The following is a 19,467-nucleotide window of genomic DNA, read 5'->3' on the forward strand; positions in this document are numbered from 1 at the left end:
TGATATTAAATATTTTCATGATTTTACATATTTTGGTACATATTCAGCTTATTTTTCTTACATAAATATGTACATATTTCACACCTTGATATTACATAAAAATCCGGTTCCTAGTCATAACTATTAGAGTGACCTGTTTCCATTCTGCCAACAGACTACGTGAAGAGCAATACAAAAGTGGGGGACCCGAACCACACGGAAGGTGTGGTGCTGGCTGAGATCGTGAAGGCCAACATTCCTGTCAGGAATGGAGTGGTGCACCTGATCCACAGACCTCTGATGGTTGTGGACACGACAGTGAAGCAGTTTCTTGAAGTAAGTACAGATCCAGACTGCAGGCTCTTGTTGTTTCCTTGTGTGCCTGTTTGTCAGTCCATCACTGCGGCTTGGCACGTTGTTAGTTCCGGAGCAGCCATGCTGAGCAGGATCCCGGGCTTAGATCTTGATTGTATGGATCTACGGAACTTGTTGTACGACTTCAATTCTGGACTTTATTATTATAAATTTAGCTAACGCAGAACTTCTACCATATGGTGATCTGAGTTCGATTCTTGATTTGAAACTTCAATTAAGATATCTAGTTTTCTCTATAGGGAGAGCGACTTAACACAGCCCAATAGGCTTTTCTTCGATCCTCAGTTAAGAACACAGGCTATTTATCGCTCCATGCTATGCTGACTGCCCTTCTCTTAATTTGCGAACATGGAAGGACTCTGTCGTGCAGAAATATCCTTCATTATCTAGATAGAGAATATTTCATTTTATTTGAGTACCGTAGCAAAAACAAGTTGAATTTTTTTTTTTTTTGACGTGTGCAGAGCAAATTGACCTGAGTTATTTGAAAAACCTCAGTCTTGTTGTTGTCTTGGAAGGGAAATGGTACTCTCACATGTTGAAACCACCATTTTAATCAGAGAAAAATTCTGTCCAATTTCTGTCTGCAATTAGGATGAGCTAAATAATTAGTAGGTAATTTATAACGGACAAATAACTAATACAGTATTCTGCTTTCTTGATTTGGACTGTTCATCATGGCTGTTTTTTTATTTTTAATAGATAAAACACGAAGTGCCGTAGTTAAAGAATGAGCTCAAGTATTATTAGAAGACATATTGGAAGTGAGTGGAACCAACAACTGGTTAAGCTGCAATTTGATGTGGATGGGAGAACACTGTCATCTCGTGCTGACGAGAGAGAGGCTTCACAATTCTGAGAAAAGCACATGGACACAGCCATTCACTCAAAATAGATATTACAAGTGCAGTCCATATAATTCAGTACAGTTACATCAATATACAGTACAATACAGTGCTGCTGGTGATGGAGTGCTACGTACCCCCTGAATGTATTGTCACGTCTCTTTGTAATTTCGCTGCTGTGTCTTTGCAAAACAAAATTTAGATTTTTTTTTTTTTTTTACTTTCTCATTATATAAAATATAGAGGAATTATTATTATGATGCACGTCGATTTAAAATTTTGCCATAAATTACATTTTCACTCTTCTTACTATCAATACAATTATCTTATATTACACAAAATAATGTTAAATTTCTTCATTTTTGTTATAATAGTGAAAATTGGATATTTGGAACCACTAAAACAAAAACATCACAAAAGAGCAATTGGCTTGAAATTCATTCTAACAGTTCTTTTCTATTTTTGTGCTTTTTCATAAATTACTGGTTGAGTTTTTTTTTTTTTAATTTGTTCATACATGCTTTATCATCTCTGGTCATATTGCGTGTGTAGAATCTTTGGCTATGTCAGTAGGCAGTTGTTACTATTGTTGACTTTGTTTCTATTGTTGTGTGTTACAGATGGTTTATTCATGTAACTAATTTAAGTTTTTTAATATTTATGATATTGGTGATTAAGGCAGTGGTGAATCATGGTACATAAATTTCCAATCTGGCATTTACCTTACAAAATCCGTGTGAACAGTGATGAGTAAGTTAGCGAAATTAGTAGTATGAAAATACTACATTTATCTCAGTAAACATATGATACAAATTACTTCATACACGCACGCACGCGATGACTTGTTAATAGCCATTCCATAAAATTATATAGTGAGAAAGTATATGCGGTTTACATTGCTCCATTAGCTGTTGAAGGTTTGTTTGGTGCGCATTCCATCCCTAGCAGCTGTCACGTATTGCACAACATAACTGATATTCATTAAGACTATTTCATGCACAAACCACTAATTATGATTCTTCTTACTTGACTTTCTTTTCATAATACTTCGTCTTCTGCAGTCATTCAAGGTAAACTCACTTTTTCCACGTTTTTACAGCATTTTTATCTATCATTACATTATAGTTGCTCCTCATGTTGTTATACCACTAATACATTGCTTGAGATTAACATCTTGTACGTTTGTTACTGTTACTGAGATGCTTCTGTTGCAATCGGTGTCAGCTGACTGAGCTGCGGCTTTCAGCAAGGATATGACTGGCTGCCTGGAACAGTAACTTGGTTTAGTATTCAAATAACGTAAACTCAGGTAATTAATTCAAAGCTGGGTGTCTCACCGTCCAAAAGGTTTTTCTCATCGTTCGTTTTAATTATAGATTTCCAAAAGTATTTTTTATTGCTGTATTTGTACAGTTGATAATAGAAAGCTGTGAGAGCCTGATACGACAGGAAAGCAGTGAAGATGAAGCCTGGCTACTCAGGGTGCATTTGGCTGTGGTTTTTGTAACATTTTGTTAACTGATCAGGTAGAATGTTCCTCTCTTCGAAATCATGATAAAATGTTGATGCAAGATGTGATGACATTTTATGGAGTGATTCACCCAGTTACAGCCCATATTTCTGAATAAGGATTTAATGAAAGCGTGGGTCATATCCATAGTAATTGTCAAACTGATTAATTTTAACGCTTGCTTGACTGTGAGATGGGTAGCCAAAACAAAAGCTATATGGTGAGATCATAGGGTTACAAGGCCTCAAACAAAGAATTGTACAATACAGAATGTTGGAGTTGCGCAGTGTAATTGTTTATTTTAATTTGAAAAAATATATATATATATTTTATTTGACAGTATAAAAGAATAATCATTGCTCCATGAGTGACATGTTTGTATTTAGTACACTTTGTGCATACCAACATTACTATGGATTTCTGTATTGCTCACTTGTCACTTCAGTGAATGCACAAATGTGAATTGTGAGTCTGGATGACTGCGCCAACTAGCTGACGTGACTGTGCATTGCTTATATCTGGGCAAGTTAAGTTTGCTAAGGCTACAGAGACACAAGACTTGCTTGATAACTATGCAATTCTGAAACTTGGCCTTTGATCTTTTTCGCTGAAAATGGGGGAGGGAGAACTTGTGTAACTCCTAGAAATATACCCATGTCCTTAGAACCCATGTCCTTAGATCTCTTTCACCACTGAAAATGGTGGAAAGAAAAAATCTTGTGTAACTATTGGAAATAAACCCATGTCCTTAGAACCCATGTCCTTGCATCTCTTTCACCACTTACCACTGAAAATAGTGGAAGGAAAAATCTTGTGTAACTATTAGAAATAGACCCATGTCCTTAGATCTCTTTCACCACTGAAAATGGTGGAAAGAAAAAATCTTGTGTAACTATTAGAAATAGGCCCATGTCCTTAGATCTCTTTCACCACTGAAAATGGTGGAAAGAAAAAATCTTTTGTAACTATTGGAAATATACCCATGTCCTTAGAACCCATGTCCTTGCATCTCTTTCACCACTTACCACTGAAAATAGTGGAAGGAAAAATCTTGTGTAACTATTAGAAATAGACCCATGTCCTTAGATCTCTTTCACCACTGAAAATGGTGGAAAGAAAAAATCTTGTGTAACTATTAGAAATAGGCCCATGTCCTTAGATCTCTTTCACCACTGAAAATGGTGGAAAGAAAAAAAATCTTGTGTAACTATTAGAAATAGACCCATGTCCTTAGATCTCTTTCACCACTGAAAATGGTGGAAAGAAAAAAATCTTGTGTAACTATTAGAAATAGACCCATGTCCTTAGATCTCTTTCACCACTTAAAATGGTGGAAAGAAAAAATCTTTTGTAACTATTGGAAATATACCCATGTCCTTGCATCTCTTTCACCACTCACCACTGAAAATAGTGGAAGGAAAAATCTTGTGTAACTATTAGAAATAGACCCATGTCCTTAGATCTCTTTCACCACTGAAAATGGTGGAAAGAAAAAATCTTGTGTAACTATTAGAAATAGACCCATGTCCTTAGATCTCTTTCACCACTGAAAATGGTGGAAAGAAAAAAATCTTGTGTAACTATTAGAAATAGACCCATGTCCTTAGATCTCTTTCACCACTGAAAATGGTGGAAAGAAAAAAATCTTGTGTAACTATTAGAAATAGACCCATGTCCTTAGATCTCTTTCACCACTTAAAATGGTGGAAAGAAAAAAATCTTGTGTAACTATTAGAAATAGACCCATGTCCTTAGATCTCTTTCACCACTTAAAATGGTGGAAAGAAAAAATCTTGTGTAACAATTGAAAATAGACTCTTTTCCAAGGAGCTTTTTCACTGAAATGAAAATAGACTCATGTCCTTCGATCTTTCACTGAAAATGACAGAGGAAAAAAAAAAAGCTTGTGTAACTGTTGGAAATAAACTCGTGTCCTTAGATCTCTCTGACTGGAAATGGCCTCAGGAATGAGATGAACAAGTGCCAGTAAAGATTAGAGCAGTATGCTGTCTTGACTATCTATAGGTGAAGGCAATTTTCCAGTCTGATGAATCACTAATGCCCCAGAAAAGAATCTTTAATTAAATTGTTGCTGTCATCAATGGTTGTGCTGTAATTTACATTATTGATAAAATTCATGCACCCTAATCTCGGCAGTAACTTGACTCAGATGTTTTCTGTTTCCTCCATATCTTCCCTTGCAGTAAGTGGTCCTTCCTTCCTCTGATGCTCCTGCTATCATGTCCTTTCACACATATTTTATGTATATTTCCGTATTTTATTTCGCGAAAAATACAGTGAACTGGATATCTTAGAGTAAGATTTTCTGAAACAGTTCAGTTTATTAAAAAATCCAATCAAATCCATCACTTTTTGACCATGCTGTCCCCGGTGGTAATCTGGGATTAGAAGTCAAGACCAGATTGATGTTAAGACATTTCTTTCTCGTGGTATAAATCATCTATCACTCCTATTTATGTCCTAATGTTTTTGCATATCATTTCCATCATGCCTATATGTGTATGACATTTTTTCTGAGCATTAAGTAAATATGACTGTTATACAGTGGCAGCTATTGAAGGAGGACTCTGGGGCATTGCTTTCTCTGTAAAAATTAGGAAACACATACAGTGAAACCTCTCCTTACGGACACCCCCAAGATACGGACACTCCTCATATACGGACAGATTTTTATGTCCCAACTGAAATAATGTAAAAATAATGATGAATTTAACTCTCGTTTATGGACACTCTTAGACACGGACAGCTGTTTCAGTCCTAAAGCTTGCTTTACCTCCCGAATGCGGACAGAACTTTGATTTCAAGACATAATGTGTTACAAAAATGGAAAATTTAGTTTTGAGAACTTACAGAAATTCCTTAACATGAAAGAAGACAATAAGGGTCTCGTAGGCTACCACTAGCCCAGCCGGCTACCCCTTGTTAGCTGGAAGCGGGTGGATAAACAAAGTCATAAAATTTAACCTGTCTGATGGATCCAAGGTTTCCGTGATCGTGAAATTTTATTCGACACATGATAGGGTTAGTAGGAATATTCCCTTCACTTCAATCAGTTGTTCTGTTTCGAGAGACATGGCACCTGAACGTGAAGGTTAATTTGAAAACTGTAAATTACAGTACTGCATAACTGTAGACCTAGAATAAAATTGCATGGCACAGTACTGTATTTTCCTTTTTCGGCCTTATCTACTGTAGTTCAAAGTTGCAAAGAATTTAATGTAATACAGTAGACTCTATTTAGAATTAAACTACAGTAATACATTTCATTTAAAGCGTGAAGGGATACATAATGCATATTATAAATTTACTGTTAGACTGGGGAGCCTCCCTCCCAATTAAGGACGCCTCCCAGATGCAGACAGATTGTTACGTCCCTTCACTGTACTCTATTTGCATTTGCAGAACAACTCTAATTTGATAATTTCAATATTCAAATTATGTTTGTAATGTTCAGCTATGTAGAGGGCATTAGGCAGTAACACAGTAACACTTGGACCGAGACTCATCGTCCGTACATTTTTCAACCTGTGACAAGTGCACTGCTTCCGCCACTCCATCCATGTCAACGCTAGTGAACAGACTCAACTCAAAAGAGTCCCTCATGACAAATATTTTGGAGTGGCTGTATAAAATTACTGCTTCTTTTTTTTTAAGGAGTTACTTGAGTATATATTTGTCCAATTCCTTTCCTTCAGAAAATAAAATACTGAATGCTGTGTACATCATAATTGTCCCAAGTCGAATATAGCTGTAATAAGCAAGATCTTAAAGCGTGGGGTCCACCAAAAAGCCACCAAATCATGCATATTATCTTCCACGTAATTTCAACCGTGTCAACTCGGTAGCGTAGGCAACACTGCTGGTGAAAAACACAAACTATTAGTTACATTGTCAGTGACCAACTCCGAAACTGAGAGGTGTTTTTCGACCTTAGAAGTGATAAATACATTATTTTTTAGGAATTATATGGGGAGGGACAGATTAAATGTGCTTGGAATGTTGTCAATAGTAAACACAATATTAGTTGAAATTCCTGAATGCAATAAACTAGTCATTGGCAAGTTCTGTGAGAAGAAATGTCGTATGAAATTCCACTTCGAATAAATAAGGTAAGGGCACGTTTTAATTTATTGTTTTTCATTCGAAAATGTAATATTGAAATTGACCGTTTAACTTTTATGACTAATACTCACGAGCCGCCACTGCCATTATTCGAAACTCACAGTTGAAAATACGCGCTTGATGGAACAGTGGCACAAATTGAAATAAGGAAGCATTGTTAAGACATTTCCAGGGAATGTTCGTACTTCAGGTGCCCCGATAACAGCTTGAGGAGTAGGAGTTTGCGAGAGCTCAGGAAGTGAAAGTTGTGTACAATGCCAGCCATCAGGTGAGTCCCACTCATTCGTTTCTTTTCCCACTAGTATGTTGTGCTGAAGAAAAACTGAGTTAAGGAGCACGTGCTGGTAATTAATTGTAATCTGGCCCTTAGTATTATATCCTGGGCTGCAGTGTTGGTCCTGCAGGATGGGAAGGAATAGGTGATGGTAGTAGGTTTTAACAAAAGTTACATTTTGTGCTCTCTTTTCGCTCAGATGCATATTGCCTTTTCTTCTGAGCTCTTGGATGAGTTTTGTTCATTCTCAGAAGAGAACTTAGATATTCAGGCTGTAATGTAATTGACTTGCGCGGGAAATATATAAGTAATATGGAAGAATTTTATTTTTAAGTCCTGAGCAGAAACAGTAGAAGGTGTAATGATTTTTTCTTTTAACACGGAGTATTCGTGAATTTCTAGGCAGAACTTTCTGATCTAGAAATTACATAGACACAAGAGGCAATGTTAGCTATTTAAAAATTGCATTTATTTAATTAATTCCAAAATACTTTCACCAGGAATTGCAGGTCCTATATGCTGTTCTCAATCATTAGTATCAGTCTTAAGTTTTTTTCTCTCATTTTGAATGAGTCGTAATGTGATTAGATGTTGTCAAATATTCAGATCCATATGCTGACCGACTTCCTGCACAGAAGGTCCCTCAAGTTTCTAACCCTCACATAGTACAGTTGAACCTCGATACAACAATATTCTGGGGACTAGGCAAATTGTAGTGTTATATCGGGTTGTTGTTATAATGAAGGGTTACGAAATTTTACCCATCTTTATGTTCTGAAAGAGAATATAGTAGAAGTAAGTGGAAAACAATATTACATACTATGAAGTAACATTTACTCACTATTTGATTATCCTACCTCATGTACACATTTATATAACATTCAGCCATGGTTTTTTGTATTAGTAATATTGTATTCCCAAAGTGAATTTAGACCTGGTAAATCAACAATTAACCACATCTTTTATCTTAGAATGATTTTGGAGAAATTTTATGAAAGTGATATAGACCTGCATCATCTATATATTGATTTTAGACAAGCATATGATACCATAATAAGAGAAGAAGTTTTGGAAGCAATGCACTGGCTGGGAATATCTAAAAAGTTAATATGGTTAATAAAAATGACTTGGAAGAGTACTACATGTCAAGTGAAAATAGGGAGAGATTTATCGGAAGAGTTTTATGTGTAGCCTATAATGGTTTACAAGGTGATCCACTTTCCCCAGTCATATTTAACTTGGCTCTTGAAAAAGCAATTAGAGCCATCAAAACAAACCCTGGAGGTACGATATACAATCGCTTAACCCAACATCTAGCATATGCAGATGATGTGGCCATAATTGCAAGAACAAAGGCAGCACTATCAGGGTCACTACAAGAATTTGAGGAAGAAGCGAGAAAGCTTGGTTTGGAAATAAATGAAAGGAAAACCAAGTATATGAAAGCATCCAGAAGAGAGGTACAGAAGCAGGACAATGTGGTCTTTCATCACCATAATTTTGAAAATTGTACACGTTTTAAATATTTAGGTACAATGATTACAAACAATAATGATATATCCTCGGAAATAAAGATAAGAATAATGGCCAGTAATAGGTGCCTGTTTGGGCCTGGAAAACTATTTAAACTCGGTTCATTATCCAGATCTGCAAAGAAAATAATTTATAAAACTATTCTAAGACCAGTGGTTACATATGCTAGCGAAGCTTGGGTTTTAACAATAAATAATGAAAATATGCTAGCAGTTTGGGAAACAAAAATCCTGAGAAAGATATATGGTCCCCATTTTGAAAATGGTCAGTTTAGAAGTAGAACAAATAAAGAACTAATGGAATTGTATGGAGAACCGGGTATAGTTTCCTTCATTAAGAAAGGCAGACTTAGATGGTTGGGACATCTTGAACGTATGCCAGAAGGCCGATTACCTAAACGGGCATTATATGGACACCCAGGAGGATTAAGGAAGAGAGGAAGACCAAGGCTGAGGTGGCTTCAGGATGTGGGGGATGATCTGCGGAGAGTTGGATGCAAGAGATGGAGACAACGGGCTCAAGATAGAGATGAATGGTTTCTACTGATTAAGGAAGCCCAGGCCCTTCATGGGCTGTAGTGCTAATAATGAATGAATGAATGAATATTGTATTCTGTCTTTTGATTTTAAGGTTATCAGCAACAAATCTGTTTCTTATTGCTTCGAGCACAATCAGATGATCTGGTAGTACACTAGAGACCACTTCAAGTAGCAATGTCAACATCATCATCTGCCACAGTTTTTAAGCACTTACATACTAGAATTAATTTTATCATTTGCAATACTGTCCTCTATTTCCTTGGTTTTTTATGAACATTGCTAGTGTTGACTGCGCAAACCCATACCTTTTTAGCAACTTTAGTCTGCTTTAGGCCCCTAAATTCAGCTGATTTATTTTCGTGTTACACCTGCCATCATTAACAACTAACATTTGAATATGAAAGGCACCAGTAGCAGCAAATCCTGTTAAGGGTCACGTGGTTTTGAAGCTGGCAGAGTTCTATTGTAACACTCCTTGCACAGAAAGCCGAGATCAGTCGACAGAAATATGAAAGAGAGTGCACAAAATAACGGAAAACATCTTTAAGAGGTGATGACAAATGGAAAGTAAAATATTGAACATACAAAAACCAAGCAAATTAAAAGAATTATACTGTTTTTATAGTTCTATCAGAATTTATTCAAGATTTGACCGTCGTAATAATGGATAAAACATATTGGAAATGCAAGAAATACTAGTGGCTTGTGCAGCAAATGCTGCAAACTAAGTTCATTAGACGTTCAAATAAAAATTTTTCAGATTTATTTTCAATGAACAATACCAGACATTTTGAAAGTTATATGCTTCCATAATAATGAAACATACTCCCTCTGAATGGTTTTTTATGCCAAATACTTTTTCTCGAACCTATCCACCTTCACTTTCTTGAGTTTCAACACGAAAACGCAAGTAACAAAATGTGTGTGTATATATATAGCCGCCACTCAGTAAATTATAGAAATGAAGATCTAATTTAAGATATTCTCTACATCTACTTATATAACCCCAAAACGTTTCACTTTCATATCATCAATATAGCATTAATATGTATAATTGATGAAAAATAGTTGCATCATGGCATTAACTATAATAATATTTTATTTCTAATGGTAATTATGTCATCAAACTACTTCAAGTTTTGTAGATTTTAATATCCAATACACCAAGCTGTACTCAGCAAATTACACACCGCAGAATCAGACCTGTAAATTATTTTTAGTAAGTCTTGAAGTTTTTAATAACAAATTGAATTTGAACTCTAAATATGTCAGCAATCCTGCAGGTCATGGCCTTCGTGTAATATCCTATTGTTTATTGTATGTTTTGTTTTATTCTGAAATGCAATTAGTTCTCAAAACTGATGAAAGATGGATTTTGAAAAATAGGAAAATTATGTAGGAAAATTGACATTTCACTAAAAACTACTATTTTTCTGAAAATTTTTGGATGCCAAGCTTCAAAATGAGGGGTCACTCATTAAAATCCGTTCAGCCATTTTCCCATAATTTCCATTACCAGTTCAAATTATATATATATATATATATATATATATATATATATATATGTATATGTAGATGCTTATCAAATTTACCATTGCAACAGGATTTATCATTATATTGGTTTTCGTTGTATGGAGGTTCGACTGTATATCAATGATATTTGAGCACCTTCATTATAGCTGCTTTGAAAAATGTCGTGCACATATCTGGTTTCCTCAGTTCGCATTTCACTTACCCCCCTTTGTTCCTGCTTCCTTGTAACTGTGTGTTAGAATACAGTAGTGCTCCTGTCTAACCAGAGTCTCTTGCAATGAAACCTAGACGGAAAGAAACAAACTGGATGGAAAGGCAGACAAAGGAAAGAAGAAACAAACAAACAAATGAACGGTTGTTTGAAGAAGAGCTCAGTCCGCTGCCACCGATTCGCTGCAGACTGATGGGTTTTCTTCTTATTGTACTGGTTGTAGTCTTGTTCAGTATGTGTTGTACTTGCAAAGGGTTTTCCTTGGCTGGCATTACATAATTTAGTGTAAGACTGCCTCACTGACGTCAGACTGCACCTAGGTTGACAGTGGTAGTAACATGTCAGTAAGCTACCTTCAGAAGAAAGCAGCTCGTTCGTTATTATGAGGAGGAGAACTTGCGAATTAAATTCATGCACATATCCGTAGTGAATAACATTCATAATATGTTTCCATGGGAACAAAACAATGATCCCTCTCAACATCTTTTATCTTCAACAATGTATGTTAGTATAAAGAAGTTCATCTTGTACACAGAAGTATTGTGTTTATCTTGAGTCTAAATTTTTTTACTCCAAATTTCACGTGTAAAAGTCATAAACAAAGCTCATATTTCCATTGTTGCTTGTGAATGGGAATTTTTACACATCACAACAAGACAGACGGGAGCATTTTTTAAAACTGAAAGTGGTTTTCCTCTTTCCAACGATTCTTATTGCAGGTGGAATTCACTTAATTATGATTGCAGTTTGTACATTTATACAAATAGTGCCACTGCTGCTTTACTACAGATAAAAGGCACGTAATTACACAAAATCTCATTATTAGAGATACATATTTTTCGCAAACTATTTTCGAAATACGGTTTTTCAGCTGATAAAAGCAAGAATTTTATATTTCAAACCCTTCCAAGAAAAAATTTCCTAAGTTTATAATCGGGAAATAACGCGAAAGTTTTGTTTTCAGCACGAATTTATTCGAAAGTATTGGTTTTTAAGAGATATTTATTTAATTTTCTTTACGAAATGTTAATTTAAGGTGCCCAAAAGATAAATTTATTGAAAGTCGTATAAATAATGTGCGTGAATTTATACAATAAGCTTTGATGAAGATAAGTTCCCTGCCTGCTACTATCTGTTGGCAAGCATGACAGTGACTGGAGTTAGCTGGATTTACAATTTTGTTTTAATTAAGTAGTGGAATTTTCTTAAAAATTGGAAAGTGATTGAAATGTAATCTGTTTTGCCTTGATATTTATGTACAAAATTTTTAATTTAATATTCAGACCCTATTTGAATACAGAATTTGGAATATAATATTCAAACCAAATTTCGAGTAACTTCATTTCTAAATGTAAAGTTGAAATAGTCTGTTTTGTGGTGGCTATTATTACTTATTATTATTTACACAAAGTATATAAGACTGTTACTAATTTATCTACACAACAGGTTAACTGCCAGTAGAAAACTATAAGTATTGTTAAAATATACAAAGATCCTTAAGAATCCCTTGATGATATGGTCCCCAGGTCTTTGTAGGAATATTCAGTAATGTATTTTGTGCGAGATCGTGCGTATTTGCTTGGTTTCCGCATAAAACCAATCCGCGGAAAGTCTAAAATTCCACATTCAGTATTCCCAACCTAACACACACAACAATTTCCCTCTTCTTACCGCTTAAGTGACATTGATTTTACTGCTTTAAGCTTTTAACATATTATTTTTAGAGACGTTCAATATAGTAATAATTATAAATTGGAAACTTACCACTGCAATTTCACCTAAATTGTACTGTTAATTATTGTTTTTAAATATTTGCAAAAATTAAGTAAACTCTACAATTCCACTGAACTTACTGCATTCGTGATGCAAGTAACATTAAGGAAGCCGTGAAAAAATCAACAAGATTCCAGACTCATCATAGTCTGGGGGGGGGAGGGAAGACAGACGTATATCACGGCCTGTTGGAGTATAGTAAACACAGAAAACATTTTAAAGCAACAATGTTGAAGATAGATATTTTTGTTTTGCAAATTTGTCGTCATTGAACAGAAACCAAGATGGAGATTTCATTGCAACTAATTAGAAATTCCTCTTTCAGGTATGTAATAAACGATCTTCGCACAAAATAATGTACGATACACGAGCGGTATGTTTTCTTTCAATTCTCGGAAATTAAAAAAGCTGAACTAAGTTTCGCTTTTTCAAACTTTTCCTCGAACATGAAAACTTCGACATACCGCTCTTGTAACGCATATTACTATTGCATGACGAGAGCAAAAAGTAACATTTTTAATTGCGAAATAACAATGAATTTATATGTTTATTTATTTATTTGGTGCAAAATAACACAGAAATTAATCAAATTTTTATCCGAAATGTAAGTTTTTATTCACTCTAAAATAGGATACAACTCATTATGCAACTTTATAGATATTTTGCTTTTTCTGGTGATGTTTACTGTACATAAACGACAACTTGGAATATTTATAACCTGCATTTCTCAGTTAGACTTGAAATTGCTTTATCTGTCATGTTTCTTCTGAAGGTAGCGATTTGAAGTGCTCGGTTACTAGCCACAAGCTATGCTTGGCTCCAGGACAGCCATTATGCATGGTACCAGCCTACATACAAATGACGGAGACTTGTTGCTATCCGTTACTCAGGCATATAGGAAGTCCAAGCTAGAGATAATAACTACTATTGCACTGGGTGCTTGCCAGAAATACCGACACAGTTTCTGAAATGATGGACTGCGTATGGATGTTGATTCTGTATATACACAATAGCGTTGGCTGTTGATTTGTCAGCATGTTGTTTTTGATGCAGCACATTCAGAGTTTGGAAGTTAATAGTGAAGTACGGTTAATGCCCTATTTCTGCCATGTTTTAGTGGGTTGAAATATTTTGACTTTTATTAACCATTCTCATATTATCGAATATTATATACTGTATATAATATATATTATATATATTTTGGAAGCAAAATATATTTTATGTCCATTCTTTCCATTATTTAATTTGTTTCGTGTATTTCTATAGATTCTGTAAAGTATTGTGTGTTTGTAAAGCAGTGATTTTCTGCAAATAGTAGATTTTCCTGTATATATTATAATCTGAATGGAAACATTTTTATTCGTTTTATTTATTTGGAGATGACATTAGTTTTATTATACTGATAAAAAGCCGCAAATAATGTGCATGCAATTAACATGTTGCTGTTCCTTTTACTTCGAATATTATTAAAACTGTTCTGAAACTGTAAAATTGTCACCTGGTGGATGTTGAAAACAAGTTACGGGGGGGGGGGGGGGGACAAATTTATTGGGATTATTGAATTCAACTTGAAAATCAGAACATTTCTAAATTTTCAGGCAATAAAAGCCACACACATATTACTAGTGTTATAAATGTTTCAGCAAATTTAATTCCTTAATCTCAGCCTATTTAGCAGAGACTGAACCTGTTTGAAGAATGACACAGTTTATTCAGGGAAATGCAAAAACTAGAAGAGATGAAAATGTCTTATGATGCAAAGTGCAAAGACTACTTAAAGTGGTTGCCAAAGATAATATTATATACTGAATGCGTTCCTTTGGGAACTTACTAGTTCAGAGGTAGATTGTAAATGCAGTTGTGTACAGTTACTAACGAGATGTGATATTTACTTTCTCATTATACTGCACATTATCAGTTTAGATATTTTCGCAGAATGATACAGTTTCAGCATTTGATATTAATTTTTTGCAGGCATATTCGCTCCTCCTAAACTTTTGATGGAGTCTTAACTAGTCTACTTGTCTGGGAAATCAGCATATGGAGTTTGGTTTCTGTAGTAGTTTACTAGAAACCATTTTGATAAAGACAGGAAGAAAGAGTGGTTTCTACAAAACGGGCTGATTTTTACGAGTAAATACTATACACCATATGTTTCCAGAAAGAATTTAGTTCTCAGTATTAGCCTACTTAACTACGAACATTTCTCGAAACAAAAATTGTAAACTTTATTAACCTACTGGCACAAATGAATGTGATGTTAGCTGTTGAAGAGAGTAAGAAATGCCAAGTGGACATTTTGTTTTTTATCTCGCCCTGCTCTCCCAGCATCATTGTTTGCGTAATTTGTTTGACTCGAATGTCAGTAAAATGGCTTACAGAGAAATGGCTGTTTTCTAATGCCTCATAAATGTATAATGAGGAAGTATGGTAACTTACATCATTACTGTCATATTTCAGAATATGCTGTTTGGTACTTGTCTTGCTTCACATACGAATACAAGTTGATGAACACTTATATTTATGTATTATTGCAAGTACCGTATGATGGACTTCCTATGCCTGGAGTATGTTGTACATAATTATGTATGTTAGGGCAGATTAGTTTGTGTTTAGAATAGGTTAGGACAATAAATTGAAAAGTGCAATGTCTGTCGGAGAACTGCATGATGTCCTAACATATGAGACATCTTTTAACTTATGTAGACTAGCTAACATTTCTGATTCCAGGGCATGATATTAGAGAGTAAAGTTCAGGAATTACAAACAGTTCTGCTTTGCATAATTGACTGTACAAACAAGAGAATTTAATTGGATATAGATATGTCTTGGCGTGACTTACCAACTTGAGCATTGTACATATTTCTTAGAGAGTGTGTGAACGTGTGAAAGAGAGGGTTGGGTGTGTCTTTTGTTAATACAGTTTTATGCTAATTAGTGAATGCTTTATATAACTTTAACCAGATAAGCAGCAAGTTGCAAGGGATTTCTGGACTCGTATCACCCTTTTACTTTTGCAGTGTCTGATATCAGAAATTTGCATGTTTTTCCTTATGTATTGATTACTTCAATATTTTAAATTGAAAACTTACAGATACAACTTCAGAATACAGGCAAAATAATTTGCATGGGTGTGTGAGTGTGTGAATTTTTCTATTTGCTTCATGCATGTCTTTGTATGGCTTATTATTATTATTATTGGTATTATTATCGTCATTATTATTAATAATATTTTGTCATTATTTTTATTTTTATTATTATTAATTGTAGTACTACTACTGATAGTACTGCTTATACTGTCACTGTTTTGTTTTATGCCATAGTAATTTTTGTCATCATCATCATGGCCATTATCATCGTACTCATCATCACACTCATATTTATTACCTACATGTGTAAGTTGCAGTGTTGTCATTCTTGGGTCCTGTGTTGAACCTTTCAGCTCTATCTTTCGTTATTTTTCTTGTTTCGCCTGATGATGCACCACACCATCAGCCAGCCACCATATTGAATCGATTCATTCTCATAAGGAACTTGCACAACAATGGCACCCACGCTTGCACTGTCTGTTTTATTTGTGACGTACATACAAGTCCCTTATGAAGAATGAGCCCCAATATGGAGAGATAAAGAAATGAGTCCCCGCCTGGCTGCTAATTTGTCCAGTAAAAAATATTGCCCATAACCTTCTGCTTCACAGGCAGTAGTGGAAGGCCAGGTGATAATTTTTCACTCGTGAATTAGCACAAAGGACCAACTTGAAGAACAGCTGTGCGGTGAGACGGCATCGCACCCTGTGTGCTTTCTGTGTGTCCTGTCCCTTCGAGTTCTAACAGTGAGGTGTAGGCATAGTTTCGTCCATTGTGATAAGTTTTGGAGTAACTTTCCAGTGTTTCTTTCAATCTAGATGCTCTCACATGTATACTGCTGTTACATTACCATAATGTACCATATTTATATGAAGTTGTTACTGTTTTGAGTGTTCCTATATGTAATTAATGTACGTTTTTTCCCTTCTTCATTGCTTTGCATGTGACGTTCGTTCATCTTAATGGGGGACTGCATGGCCTCAATAGAGTACTCGTATTTTTGTAAGTACTCCGAGATATCTTTCCATTTGTCAGATTGGTAGAGACAGTCGGTTGTTGTAGGATAGCCACCTGTGAGGCGTTGGGAGCCGGCACGTGGCGTGCCATCCTACATCAGTCGAGGTCTAGTAGACTTGTAGGGTCCAGAAGTCCCTCGCCCCCTCGATCCACCTCCGAGCTGCACCCAGACGGGTAGTGTGGGAAAATTGAAAGCTTGTGAGCTATGAGTACAGTTTGCCGGTACGCTGATTTGGGTGCGCTGGGTGTTGTGGTGATCGGCTTCTATTCTGTACTTGCTGAGCATTTGACTTCATTTATTTGTTTATATTTTATTTCTCTATGTGTATATCAGTTCCGGTTTGAAAGTTCTGTGAAATGTGTGTATATATTATACATTTTTTTCTGGGTGTGTTCCACTGACTGAATTCTGGATGTATATCAATCAGTTCTGTACAAATTCCTTTCTTAAAAAAAAGTATGAAATAGAAATTGGTAATACGGGAATATCTATAGGCATTTGGCCCAAGACATAGATGGATTTCTGGGCCCCATCGTCTGTAGAGTATATGTGTTTAGTTTATAGACTTGTGTTACTTAGAAACATGCTGTAGTCACATGTAGAACTGACAGAAATAAGGTCTAACAGGCATAGTGACAGAGAATGCAGTATTATTTCTAAAACATTGTTACCATTAAAGTTTAAAAAATAAATTATATCACAGTAAGTTTTAACAGTATTGAAAGGAAAAACACGGATTATCACAAAATATCATGGCACTGTGGTGTAATTTTGCACCTTTGTTCAGTTTGATCCACGTTAGAATCCAGATTGCATGAATTGCCGAATTGATTGAGGTTTAAGACCATAAAGGCATTTCAGGAAAATATTGCCATGTTGCCCCATTTAATCGTACCTCACCTCTCCTTGCGTGTGTCACTCCTAACCTCTCTGAACTAGTCACTGCGTCGTTAATACATGACTCTGTTCGAATACAGCAACACGTGTCTGTTTCCTTTACAAGCAACGTCACATGAAATGTAATTTTACCTTGAGAAGCTAGCGGACCTTCTTACTTTATGAAGTGATCGTATGGATTTTATTTCGCGTTTATTAATTTCATATTTTGAAGCCAGCATCATTCTCGCCTCGTTGATGGTTATGCTATATCATTGGCACAGTTGTTAACGTGCTTGCCTGTTGAAATCCAAGTAATGGTAATGCATTTCTGGAACTTTCATTGGATGAAGAAACAAAGCCATTCGTGTTATGTAACATAATTTTAATGCACGTTCATGAATAAAGACAAAATGTTGTTAGGTACCAGTAAGAGATTTGGAACATTTTGATTCAGAATTTCATTATCCACATGTAAGGGGTGTACAAATTTGCAATGGATATTGATTAACCCAGGGCCAGGCAACTGAATGCTCTGTGGAGCAGTGTAGAGCTGCTCTTGCTAAAAAAATACTACTGCCAGCTCAACAACTGTGCAGAGGTGGATTATAAATTACAGATATTTATCACTCATGGATATCATAGGAATCATAGTCACTATCAACAAATAACAGGCTTTAAAAGAATTGAAATCAACATTTTCCAAATAATTAGAACGTTTGTGTTTGCAGAAATAAGCTGACACAATCGGTACACACAGCATTTAATGAGTTCATATCATGAATATTACAATAGTTTCCAACTAAATGTATGCATACATGATGTAGCTATTTTGTATGCTACAACCACCATCAGACTTCCTCTTGGTAACATACAATGCAACAAAATACAAAACACGGAGAATAGTCAATATTTTTTTTAATATCCGTGGTGTTTGTTAATGACGCTTTTCAACAAGTGGGTTATGTAGCGTCAAAATTAACTTTTTGCGACATTTGAACATAAATTTTGCTGAGAGACACCTGTCGTGCCCCAGGGGTTCTTTTACATGCCGCAAATCACATAATATTTCTACCACACGCTGTTCAACTTTTTCTTTCTTTTTTATTCTTCTTATTCAAGATAAGGTGGCAATGCTAAAATTAATTCCATTTAGCTTTGTTTCTCTTCAGGCAAGAGGGGAGGGGGAGAACCTAATCTCTTTTGTATCTTCTAAGAGCTTGCAACAAATGTACATACTTACAATAATGAACTAAAAGGAATTTGTAAAAATATCTCATTTTCTAGTTGGACAGGATAGTAATCAAAACCATTATTATATGAGTAGTATCAATTTTAAATTAATAATTCTCATAATAGTGACTAGTACTGGCATAAATTCACGAACAACCAAGTGTACACAAAGCTTACAGATTTTTTTTTTATTTGGAGAAGCCTGACCTATCCCAAGAATGTGAAACAAATATAGACGTAAATATCTGCTATACCCCAAATATTTACAATAATTAATGTATACTGTATATACTGTAAATATGTGGTATAAAAACACGAAAGGAATTCCCAATTTGTAGTGGAAGAAATATTTATTCACCATCAATTATTTTAAATCGATCATTTTCGAATTAATTAAGAAAATCTATTAAATATTTATTTGGTTCATTTACCAATTTTTTTTTTTCGTGCACAAATGGGGATGCAGTATTAATTTTATTTCTGTATGAATGCAATCCAATCTACTGTATATTTGTATAATTATTTGTGTAAATTTG

General features: G+C 35.1%; 1 protein-coding gene across 4 annotated transcripts in view; it reads left to right on the plus strand.

The window, feature by feature from the left end:
- The window catches only part of Fas1 (fasciclin 1), a 312,505-nt gene that overhangs the window by 237,627 nt on the left and 55,411 nt on the right, over positions 1 to 19,467 (plus strand). For 2 of the 4 annotated variants that reach the window (XM_069819530.1, XM_069819531.1), the window contains exons 6-7: positions 155 to 315; positions 16,792 to 16,806. In XM_069819530.1, the coding sequence (XP_069675631.1) occupies positions 155 to 315; positions 16,792 to 16,806 (176 nt within the window). The remainder of the gene's footprint in view (positions 1 to 154; positions 316 to 16,791; positions 16,807 to 19,467) is intronic. The other 2 variants (XM_069819532.1, XM_069819533.1) reach the window with 1 other exon arrangement.

The sequence above is a fragment of the Periplaneta americana genome, chromosome 2, assembly GCF_040183065.1.
Source record: "Periplaneta americana isolate PAMFEO1 chromosome 2, P.americana_PAMFEO1_priV1, whole genome shotgun sequence".
In the NCBI taxonomy this organism is placed as follows: domain Eukaryota; kingdom Metazoa; phylum Arthropoda; class Insecta; order Blattodea; family Blattidae; genus Periplaneta; species Periplaneta americana.